Here is a 12526-nt window from a genome sequence, read left to right as displayed (position 1 = left end):
GAGAAGAGAATTCAGCCAGAGCATAATGAAGTGGTTTTGTCCAGTGGCTGAATTACAAGGAGGGGGAGGCACACGTTTCTTGCGTCTCTTTGAGTTCCTCTTGGACTGTGTACAGCTTGGAGTCAGAGCCAGCAGAGGGACTAGGAAGACCAGGAACGTTCCACAGAAAGTAGCTGCTCTCCAGCATTCATTGCTGGGCACTTCAAGATCGGATGTGGCCAAGCCCTCAGGGATAGCTGAAAATTGATTCCGTGTCACCTTTTGGTGGATTACATAAGTCAGCGTGTCCTCCCTACTGTGTTGAGCTCTAACTCTTGGGAAACCGGCCTCAGACTGTCTTCTTTCACTGTCTGCTCCCCATCTCTTTGCTGGACAGACGTATGCACCCCCCTGACACACTGATGAGTAACAGTGGAGGTGGTCAGTAGGCCATTCATTTATCCAGTCGATACGTATTGAGTGCCTACTGGGTTTTACACTCAGTCCTCTAAGTTGGGGATTCAAGAGTGAACCCTCCCCAAAATGGTCCCTGGCTTCATGCCATTTAGTGGTGGAGACATGTGTGACACAGATAATCACATTAATCATTAACTGCAAGACTGAGATACCAAAGCAGACCACATAGTGCCATGAGTGGGTGTAATGGAGGCCTAGTCAGGCCAAGTCCTGCTCGGCAGAGCAAATCAAAGAAGAGTGTGGCCACCTAGGGAGGCCACCATCAAGAGCCCCAAGCCCAGGACCGCGCATGCTCTAGACACTCAGAAAACCTGTCCATTCAAGAATGGCCCACCGAGGATAGACCCTTGGGCCTGTGAGAACATAAATGCTGCAATACAGCTCCTTGTGGAAATGGCCATCCAGATGGTGACATCATTGACCAATCCCTGTGCTTTTGCCATTGCAGGCGCAGTTTGATATCGCGGTGGCCAGTGAGATTATGGCGGTGCTGGCCCTGACCGACAGCCTCACGGACATGAAGGAGCGGCTGGGAAGAATGGTGGTGGCCAGTGACAAAAGTGGGCAGCCCGTGACAGCAGAAGATTTGGTGAGCATGTTCATCTCAGAAGCTCCAGAGAGCTCGCTGTCCCTGTTCTTGTGTAATCAGGAGAATGGAAGTTTTCTTCCTCTTATCACTGTGTATCATGGGAATTCAGAGAATTTCTGCACGCACATTTTTCCCTCACAAGCCTGTTGGTCTTGTAGCTTCAGAATGTTGTCACGGACATTTGTAATGTGTTTGCACCTGGCTGCAACCCTAGCACATGAAATTTATTTCATAAGCTTTTCCTGGTTCTTGCCAGTCCTGATTTCTGCTCTACCTGGGGCGGGGTGCCATCTGTGACTGCTTTAAATTGAGGGCCAATCGCCTTTCCAAGAAATAAATATTAAAGTGGCTCCACCTTCATGAAAGAGAAGATAAAGTGAAAATTGGCACAGTTAGGGCACCGGCCCGCTCCCTGGGCACCCTGGCTGGTTTAATGTTGTGACTTAGGTTGAGGTTTCACGTTACAAGAGCAGATCTCCACCATGATCAGTCTTACTCACCTAGCTCCCTTTTTTTTCTTTTCTTTATTTCTTTTTTTTTTTTGAGGAAAGTTAGCCCTGAGCTAACATCTGCCGCCAATCCTCCTCTTCTTTGCTGAGGAAGACTGGCCCTGAGCTAACATCCGTGCCCATCTTCCTCTACTTTATATGTGGGACGCCTGCCACAGCATGGCTTGCCAAGCAGTGCCATGTCTGCACCTGGGATCCGAGCCGGTGAACCCCAGGCCACCAAAGCAGAACATATGAACTTAACCACTGCACTACCGGGCCAGCCCCTCCTAGCTCCCTTTTGAGTGGAATGATGCTTTCTGTAAAGCTTTTGTGATATCCTGGCACACTACCACCTTTTTCCGTTTTTATTCTAATTTGGCACACTAATTTTTTTCCTCCTTTTTAATAACCACCTTTACTGTCAACCCCACGATGGTGTAGCTATTTCATGTACTTGTACATGCTTATAAGTGCTTAGATAGGACATAGACCTCTTCGACTGCCATTACTCTATTTTAAGCTTGCTTTCCCACACACGGAGTCACATACATAATGGAATCTAAAATGCACGCTGACAATTGAAAAGCAGCTGTGAGAGGAGAAAGGCAGATTAATATTTTATTATTTCCAAGGGCTTAGGACGTAATTTGAATCCTTGGCCAACATGTCTTGATTACTTTTTGGCTACTTTTGAAGACAGAATTCTACCTGACTCATCTCATAGGTCTTGTCAAGTAAATTGAATAGATATGTCTCTATCAGCAGCCCTACGGAATGCTTAGTATAAAGCTTGGAGAGAAAACCCCAATTCAGCTTGCTATGAAAGTATTGCTTTTTAGAAATTATTGACATCTCAACATTTCTATCTAAACTAACATATTACAGCTTCTGTTTAAGTATATTTCTCTGTAGCCGTAGATTTGTGTCAGAAGAAGTTTGAAACTTAATCCTCAAATATTATTTCCCTAAATTTGTTTGTGTATGTGATAAAAATCTCAAGTCTGGAAGAAACCCAAAGTTTACTCTTTTTAGTTATCTTTTATGTTTCTTGTTTGCAAAAAAATACCTAATTTCTTCAGATGCGTTTTATCCAGCTGGAGCTGTCACTGGTTGGTTGGTCCTCTGTAGAAAATTGAGGGAGGAGCTTAGGATCTTCTGTCCTTTCATTTTACTGCTTTATAGCTTGTTTTTGATTTAGTCAAAAGAATTTATGTGTTGTGTAAGAATTGAAATGGATGGTCCCTGAAAATTTCGTATAAGGTGATTGATTCTGATATCCCCCAGAAGAATGTGTCCAAGCTCTCCCCACTGTGGACTTGGGCTATGGAACAGGTGGCATAGTGAACGTTACAGTCACCGAGCTTCTCACATCGGTGGAGATCTCTTTGCCTGGGTTTGATAACAGTCAATGTGTAAGGAGCAACAAAAGACGAAATGTGTCACGGAAAAATAAGCCAGTGGTAGGCAACCTGCCTGAGACACTCCAACAGAAATGTCCACCTTCCCTCCTCCTTTAGTTTCTTGTGCTGGATTTATTTGACTGGGAAATGTAAGCAAGGATGGTGTGCAGAAAAGTAGGCCAACCACTGCTTTCTCTTCCACCTGCTCTGTGTTAGGAAAAAAGAACTCATTTCTTTGAGCTCTTCCTGGCCAGCACCTTTCACAATAAAACATGTTAATATATTTATAATAGATAGATTACATTTCTTGCAATGTATATTTTGTGCAATAAAGTAGAAAATAAATTGGAGTTTCTTGTAAATCTTACATGATTAAATATTATAAAAATAGAAATTGATCACATAAGAGGCACAGTTAATATCGTTGGTAATAGAATTCGAGGGAGAAAGTAATAAACGAATGTGCTTTGGAGAGATGACGATGCTCTACACTGTGCCATCTGATCTGTTAAGATCTGTTGCATGCCACTTTTATTTTTTCACTTTATTGCTCACTTTATAGCCTTCCAATAACTGACCAGTTTGTTGAAAGACACTTGCCCAGTGTCTTTAGAAAAATTGGAAAGGATTTTGGTAAAAACTTAACTTGGTGGCCTTCTCTGGCACACTTTTTCCAGTGGTCCTTAGACTTCATCCCTGTTGCCTCTTCCTTCTTTCTTCTTTTCCTTGAATGAGGAAAGGGGACTTAGAGGGAACCCAACCCAGAGAGTCATAGGGCTGGAAGGAGGCAGCCACATTTTATGTACAAGTAGCATCGACTTTATTCTAGGCAGATAGCATGAGAGACAGAAAATGAGAAGCCCGTCCAATGCAGCCATTTTTGGAGCGCCTTCTCTCTGTGAGAGGTGGGACAGCAGAATGGATGCTTTAAACATTTCCCTTCATTCCTGCTCTGTAAATACTCTTGTTTTCATTCTTTGTCTAATTTCTTCATGCAATAATATAATCTCTGGTAATAAAAAAATCGTGCATAATTGCCAAAAAACACTTTTAGGTGGACTGAAATATCTGCTGTATGGCAAGTCTCTTAAACACCATCAAGGAAGGTTTTGAAAAAAATGCAATGACTGCTACTTCCCCAAGAAGAAATTGTCTAATTCCTTCCTTCTCACGTCTAAGAATGGTTGACATCCATTCAAGTGGGGAGAGATGGATGGAGGCAACAGCGCTGTGTCACCTGTAGCCCAGAGGTGACAGCAGCCTGTGGGAATGTCCACCTAGGAGGCAGGCTGGCGAGAAACAGCCAAGGGATTCACCCTTGCATGGATCGTCTTTTGTCAATAATCTAAATCAGTGTTTTGTTTTGTTTTCCTCTCCTTTAGGGGGTGACAGGTGCTTTGACGGTTTTGATGAAAGATGCAATAAAACCAAATCTGATGCAGACCCTGGAAGTAAGTGGTTTTCTTTTCATAGAAATTGTTGACAGAGTTTGCCTTAATTGGGTTGCTTGTGTGTCTCCACGCAATGTGAGCGTTTCCAGTCAATGTGAGTCTGCAAGGAACATCAGAGTAACTCTGTGGACATCCAAAAGAAGATAAAGAGTATACTTATTGATTCTTTGCTATGATTCCTATCTCAGCTCATGAAATACTAATTGACCAGAGTAGAAACTTAGGAAGTCAGTGTCTAATATCTCAGTAAGTTGTGTAGCTACGGTTGTGTGATGTTTTCTATTTTGCCCTTTTTTTGACTTAACCTCTCACAATCCTTAGGTTTTGGGTTTTTTGGTTTGTTTTTCCCAAGCAAAACACCTAGTAAGTGCTGAGAAATCTTTTCCAGGAAAGTGTGCTGTGCTCCACTTTTACAAGGATTTTGTTTTCATATATGACGTGCCCTGCTCTTATCTTCATTGAACTTAAATATTCTCATCAAAATATCTTTATTTTAATTCAGTTTCCTAGTCACTTGTCTTGCTCCTTTGATGTGGTCATTGTCCAGTTCCTTCCTCCTAGCTAATGAGACCTCGAGATTTGGGGAGCATCGACAAACAAGGAGGCAGCATCTGGGTCAGGTTGCCAGGGAGACAAGTGGGAGGGTTGGGAGTGGGAAGGTTGGAGAGACAGCGAGGTCCTGGTAAGTGTTTTAACAGCCAGCTGTCTTTGGGGGGGAACTCCCTGGTTTGTAGCATTTGTGAGTTTCCGTGGTGTAAATATTCCCACTGTGGCCAGTTTCTTGCTCCCTTCCAGATGTCACCGAACAGTGGAGTTGGGAGGAAATGCACACCCTCAGTGGTACAGATGGGCTATTTGTCCTCAAACTGTATGAGAAATAGGAAGGTGGAAGTGACCAGAGGGCAAGTACATTGGGGGAAGACACAGCAGAAAGACAAGCAGAATATCCATCCATTTATCCGTTCATTCAGCTGATACAAAGTTTAGTTTGAGTGTATGCCCCTCCACTTACTAACTCTGACCTTGGGCAAGTTTTTTAATATGTCTCAGCCTCCATTTTCTCCCATGTAAAATGGTGAGAGTAACAACGACAAACCTAACAGGTTATTGTGAAGATTTAATGTTTGGTGAACACATAACACGGGCTGGCCTTGTAGTAGCTGCTTAGGACACAGCCAGGAACAAGACAGCCCCTGTCCTCTTGGAGCTTGCATTTTAGTGGGGAAGACAGGCAATGGAGAAATAAACCAATGCATAGCGTGTCAGCTGGTGGCAAGCACTGAAGAAGAAAAAGAAGAGGGCACGAGGGCACAGAGAGTGATGTGGGTGTCTGATGAGGTGATATGTGAACACAGATGTGAATAAACCAGGAGAGAGAGCCATAGATGTGTCTTAAGGAAGAGCTTTCCAGGCAGAGGGGAACATTTGTGCAAAGGCCCCTGGGTAGGAATGTGCTTCTCACCTGGAAGGCCTCTGGCAGAAGTGAGAGTCCAGATGCAAGACAACATGACAGGAATGGTGGAACCAGTCAGAGCTAGAAGGTCCAAAGAGAGTGGGGTGGGAAGACGTCCCCTGAGCTGGCCTTGCCCTCCTGCAGCTTGAGTTCCTTCCTCTCTCTAGATCGTCCCATCAGCCTGTAAACATGCTCTGATATAAGCTACCTTAAAACAAAAAAGTTCCAGGTGGCGTAGTGGTTGAATTTGCATGCTCTGCCCTGGCAGCCTGGGATTCACAGGTTCAGATCCTGGGCGTGGACCTACACACCGCTTATCAAGCCATGCTGTGGCGGGGTCCCACATACAAAATAGAGGAAGATTGGCACAGATGTTAGCTCAGGGCCAATCTTCCTCACCCCCCTAAAAAAAAACCAGTTCCAAAAACCTATGACCCCGTGTCCCCATCCACCTAGTGCTCTATCTCTCTGCTCCTCTTCACAGTTGGACCATATTGTTTGCAACCTCACTCTCTCCTCAGTAGCTTCAGCCTGACCTCAGGTTCCATCTCTGCTAACTGCTCTTGTCAAGGTCACCTGTCTCTGTGTGTGACCAAATCTTCGTTTCTCTGTCCTTGTCTCCGTGACCTCTCAGCGGTGTCTGACACAGCTGATGCTCCTTCTGGAGCACTGGCTTCCTCTGCCCTTGGTGACACCTCACACTCCTGCACCTTCTCGGTGGCCTCTCCTTCATCTTCTTTGCTGGCTTCTTCCTCAGCCCCTAAATGTTGAAGGCCTGAGCCCTCGCTCATTCAGCCACACGTTCCCCCATTATCAGCCAGGTGATGGCCCCAAACTCCAGTTCTGAATCTCCTGACCTCAGAATTTCAGACCTGTGGGTGTAGTTACCAAGAGCCACTTGGGTGGGTAAAAGGCATTTCAAATTTATGCATAAAAAAGGGTCTTTGATTCCATCTCCACTTCCTTCCAACTCATTCTTGGTCTTTGATTCCATCTCCACTTCCTTCCAACTCATTGTTTCCCCAAACCTGGTCAGTGATTCAAGCCAAAAACCCAAGAATCGTTTGAGTTCCCCTTCCTGTTTCATCCCTGCAGAGACTTCCTCCATGGTGTGTCTCGGATCTGTCCACTTCTCTCCTTGGCTCCTCCTCACTCAGCCACCAGTGTGTCCACTGCAGCAGCCTCGCAACTGGGCTCTCTGTTCCACCCTTTCTTCCATGATCCTTTCTCTGCTCAGCAGCCAGAGAGCTCTAAAACCCAAATCAGGTCCTGTTGCCTTCCTGCTTAGAGTCTTGGGCAGTTTATCCTGGTCCCCACTCTGGCCTGGAGATCCTGCAGGATCTGGCCCCCCACTTCCGCCTCTCATTCCTCCTTCTCGTCTCTGGCCCTGCCCAGGCCTGCTCCACGCAGACACTGCCTGGGGGGCTCCTCATCCTCAAGTATCTGGCTCCTTCCCATCCCTCAGGTCTCATGTCCTTTAAATATCAGCTCCTGAGAGAGGCCTTTGGGAGCAACTCAGTCCAACGCAGCCCCAGTCACTGTCCTGTCACTGTGTTGTCATTCTCTGCCTGGTGCAGAATATTATCTGAGTGTTCCTGTTTCCTTGCTTACTGTTTTTCTCCTCCCACCAGGATGAGAGGAGGACTTTTTCCATCTTGCCCGCCACTGTATCCCCAGCTCCTAGAAAGTACCTCCGCATATTAGGTATTCTGTAAACATTTGTGGAATAATTAAATAGATACTTATTTTTACTACATTGCTCCTAAAAATATATATTTGTTAAATAAATAACTGAATGAGTGAGAAAAATATATATAAAGAGGTCATACTACTTCCTCATATCATTTACTCCTCAAAAAATGAGCACATTATTATTATTGGGGGTATTGTTTTAAACAATTATCTTTCTTAAATTAGAAATTACTTCCACCTTTAAGATCTTTCCCACTCTAAAAGCCTAGCTTCCATTTAGCGAATGAGTTAGTGGGTTGGACTGCCCCTAAGCAGTCCTTATTGTACTCACGTTTGTGTCTATATTTCTATTTAAGACACAGGCCATTTCGACATTACTCTAACCGACAATGGGCGTTGTTGGAAAAATGAACACAGCATTCAGCTAAAATATCTGCGTGTTTTAACTCTGCCACCTGAGTCCCAAATAGTTGTTCCACATTAATCTGGCTGATCAGTGGCACTAGGAATCTAAATCAGCAAATATGATCTAAAATCGTTGGTTAATGTACAGATGGTGCTTACGTGCTTGTGTGTGAGCACAGGTGATGGTTAATCCCATAGTAGCTTTAGAAAGGATGCATCGCTGCAGGTTTCCAGGAGGTCAGTAGTTCCCAACACTGGCTGCACCTTAGAATCTACTGGAAGGATTTAAAGATCCTAATGCCATGCTTCACCCGAGACCAAGTGAACCAGAATGTGAGGGGGTAAGGCCTGGGTACCCCAGTGATTCTCGTTGAGAACTTCCCTGTGGAAGACGCCATCAAGAAGAGAAAGAAATAGACAGGTCTTAACATTTTACCCTGGGTTAGCCGTATGTGGCTTTGAGGGGACACCCAGTTGCGAGACAACGCTGTCCAATATGGTAGCCACTGGCCACCTGTGGTTGTTTCAATCTCAATTAGTTTAAATTAAATAAAATCTAAAATTTAGTTCTGCAGTCAGACTCGCTGTATTTCTATTGTATATTTATTTATGAAAAAGATCTTTTCTTTACTAGCTACATTTTAAGCGCTCAGTAGCCAGTAACAGTGGCTGTTATATTGGATGGTACAGATAGAGAATATTTCTGGCATTGCAGAAGGTTCTTTGGACAAAGCTCTTTTAGAGCTCTGGCAAGCAGACACGTCTTTGAAGTGTTAATCTTATGAAATGTTTGAAAAGTCCATTATGGAGAATATCCATAACTTTGTGAGAAACCAAAGCTATGGATTTGTGAGTCCTTGCATTACTTTCCTAAATGTTCTGCATATAAAATAAAATACTGAACTCTTGATAGATATTTTTATGTCTTTGGATCAGTCATAGAATTTTTCAGACAAAGTATTTAGCTCAGTGTACAGTATCATATAGCTACAAACACCAGTTGAGTGTGTGTGCGCGTGTGTCTCTGTGTTTGAGTGTCTAACAATGATCTGCAAATTTTTCCATTCAGACTCCACACTGGGTGCAAAACCAAGGTTCTAATACTGCGTTAGTGATTAACCCCCTGTGTGGCCTTTCATTTTAAATTAAAATTAAAATGCCACTGATCTAGACCTTAGAGAGCTTCTCTCAGGAACAGCGATGTGTTCAGGCTGATCCAGCCACACCCTGTCACCTGCCCCCGCTGGAGACCAGCGCCCAGTGCATCTCAGACACTTGGCCACAGTGAGGGTTGCAGTGTGTAGAGATGTGAAGCCGGCTGCCACCCAGGGACGGAGCCTGTGACCTTGTCCTCACTACTCTCTTCCCAATTCCGGTAGCTTACTACAGGCAGCCACGTCCTAGGATTGGCAAGGTTAGGAGGTGATGAAGACTTTATTTTTTTTAAACGATATTTTCTTTAGAGCACTTAAAAGGTTTATCTGGATACAAGTGAGAAATTATAGATGGGTGGACAGAGATCTAGACACTAAACATCCATGCATACATATCCATAAACACGTAGATTTGAGTTTCAGAGTACCAACTTTATTTCCACGTACATTTGTGTGACCTCTTCAGGACCCTGTCATTGTCCCTCCTGAGGACCTGGGGAGGAGAAGTAAACAGAGGACTCACAGAGTGGCTTTGATAAACTCTGTCTTTTTCATTCTCGGAGATGATTTTTCTTTCCCTTCCCTTCCTGCTTTTGTGCAGCTTTCTCATCTTTGAAACATGTTCAGCTAACAGCCCATCGTGGTTCCTGGGAATTTTCCATGGCTCCCGGCCCCCACCCCCTGCCTCACTCGGTGTCATGTCACTGAAAGGGCAGCCTGTATTTTCACAGGTGGAGCCAACGTTCCCATACGCAGACCCCAGTGGCCCTGGCTGGGTTCTGAATAAAGCCTCAACATTTTAGTGCATGTGGATAAATTCTTTTACATAGAGCTACAGTCTGTTTTCATTGATAAAGGAACGGAAAAGTATAGAAATGGCACTAAAAATAAATATATATACACAGATTTTGTTTAAAGACGTTAAATCTAAAGTTTTTGATAATTCCTTATATTGGTTTCTTTTGCCTTTTTAGTAAGACTTAATCTAACATTTTACTATGAGTGATGTTTTTCTTTGCTTTTGTTGTCTTAATAGTTACCAGATTTTTAGCACATAAGACAATTAAACAATGAGAAAGACTTAAAAGATTTTTTTTTTTTTTTTTTTTTTTTTTTGCTAAGGAAGATTCACCCAGAGCTAAAATGCATGCCGGTCTTCCTCTATTTTTTAGTATGTGGGCCACTAGCACAGCATGGCTGCTAACAGAGCAGTGTAGGTCCACACCCCAGAACCCAACCCGGGCTACCAAAGTGGAACACACTGAACTAACCACTAGGCCACCAGGGCTAGCCCTGAAACAGAATTTTTAAAAATCAGAATAACAAGTTTATTATTGTAAATATAAAAACGGCCTGTAATAAACTTATATGTAGTTGCCCTGCCTTGACTTTCACAGTTCGTTAATTGTATTGATTTTTTTTGCTTACTTTAGGTTTTTCTTGAGGTTATTAACTTCTTGATGGAAAAGAAAACATTGAAATAAGTCTCTTAGACTATCAGTTTCTAATTCCATTCTTTTTAAAAATAGAATACAGAATAATCTGAAATAAGGTCAATAGTTAATTTCATAGTCGCTGAGGCAGCTAACACAGTAGCTTATCGAAATTACAGTAGGAAATAACTGATTCTTAGAGCTTTTTCTCCCTGGTTCAACATTAAGTGTAGAGGAACACTGTTCTAGAATACACAGGGATTTTGGTCCTTTGAGAGAGTTATGGTGTTTAACTTTCTTTGAGAGAATTTGTGCATTAAATATGCTACGTTAATAAAAGCGGAATGGTTTAGATGAGTGTTTCGCTTCCCAACAGGGTGTCCCACCTCGCTCGCCCCACCTGATCTTGGTTTACCTTCTTTCATTTGTCTTTTAGGGTTTTAATCTTTTTTCAACTTCCACAGGGGACACCTGTATTTGTGCACGCGGGCCCCTTTGCTAACATCGCGCATGGCAACTCTTCAGTGTTGGCTGATAAAATTGCCCTGAAACTGGTTGGTGAAGAAGGATTTGTAGGTAAGTCATTTCCTTTAAATTAAGTCATTGTGGAATAGGCAAGATATCGAAAAGATGATGACTGGAATAGAGTGATATCCATACTGGGTTGAAATATATTCTTTTAGGCCCACCTTCCCTAGAAGGTCTCAATATTGGCAAAGCCCTAAGGTCTGGTCCACAGGCGTGAAATGATGTTGCAGTTGACCCATAGATTCTGATGTCAGGTACTTAGGAGTTTGAATATAAGCTCTGACACTTGCTGGCTGAATGACCTTGGACACATTTTAATGACCTCTCAGCCTCAATTTCTCATCTGCAAAATGGTGATTACAATATTTTATGAAACCTTATAGGGTTATTGTGAAAACTAAATGAGATTGTTTATTCATTCAGCAAATATTTATTGAGAATGTACCATATACAAGGCATGTTACTCAGAGGTGGGGATACGTGGTGAGCAAAACAGACTTAGCCGCCGGCTTCACGGAGCATACTGTCTCATGGTGTATATAATTTAATAGGAGAAAGTGCCCATTAAATGTTAGCCATTAGGAGCAGTAATTGTACTACAATAACTTGAAGTCCGTGTGCTCTTCCTCGAATTGGAGTGTGCTTTTGTGGCTGGATGGAAGGGAGATTCCCGACCATTAAACTTGGAAATTTTAATTGGCAGACTTGAGACTTTCTGCTGTTGTCAAGCTCTCCTTTGTGGTGTGGACTTCTCTTTGGCTTTTGTTGGATATTCCAGCCAGAAAGAGGGGACAACTCTGCCACAGAGTTTGTTCAGTCATTGCCAGCGCCAGTCTCACCCTTGGTATTAAGGCTGTGAGAAAACAAAAGACAAACAAACAAGGATTCTTGGAGTAACACCTTAATTTGACATCTGAGGGACTACAGTGGCAGATTTTCACATGCCAACAGATAATTTCTGTTTACCACGTTAGTATCTATAATCATGAAATCTAGCAGTTGCTTCTTTCACATTAATCATCAGCCTTGTATCAAACTCAGAAGATTCTGCTGGACAAAAGAACTTGGCTCTGAGCTTGAACTTAGCCATCATAGTTTTCATTCAGGGTTATTGAGACGGTTTTAAGAATTCCTTCTAGACACGCAGTCAGGGTCAAACGAGGATTTATGTACTTTGTTCCTCAAAGGTCTGGATTGTACAGCTCTTGTGTACTTTGCTGCTTCGATACCAACTCCACTATGAGAGTGGCTAGACGGGCCATCTAAACAGATTTGCTCGATTGATCACAGCATAATTATAGAGCTAATGGAAAAGGAGGCAGGCACTGAAAAGTTGGGTGCTTGTGTGAAATGGTTCTAATGCATCAATTCCACAAATCAAAGAGCTTCCAGAAGAAAGCACTCTGTTTTATGCTGACAGAGCGCTCTGCCTCTATTCCAATCCTTACTTTGTCAACACGTATTTATAGAATAT

General features: G+C 43.2%; 1 protein-coding gene across 3 annotated transcripts in view; it reads left to right on the top strand.

Moving 5' to 3' along the window:
- Positions 1 to 12526, top strand: part of MTHFD1L (methylenetetrahydrofolate dehydrogenase (NADP+ dependent) 1 like) — a 191436-nt gene that overhangs the window by 70893 nt on the left and 108017 nt on the right. For all 3 annotated transcript variants that reach the window (XM_023633058.2, XM_023633056.2, XM_070256470.1), the window contains exons 18-20: positions 905 to 1045; positions 4319 to 4387; positions 10989 to 11100. In XM_023633058.2, the coding sequence (XP_023488826.1) occupies positions 905 to 1045; positions 4319 to 4387; positions 10989 to 11100 (322 nt within the window). The remainder of the gene's footprint in view (positions 1 to 904; positions 1046 to 4318; positions 4388 to 10988; positions 11101 to 12526) is intronic.

The sequence above is a fragment of the Equus caballus genome, chromosome 31, assembly GCF_041296265.1.
Source record: "Equus caballus isolate H_3958 breed thoroughbred chromosome 31, TB-T2T, whole genome shotgun sequence".
Taxonomy (NCBI): Eukaryota; Metazoa; Chordata; class Mammalia; order Perissodactyla; family Equidae; genus Equus; species Equus caballus.
The sequence above is the reverse complement of the archived record's forward strand: the minus strand, read 5'-3'. Positions and strand labels throughout refer to the sequence as shown.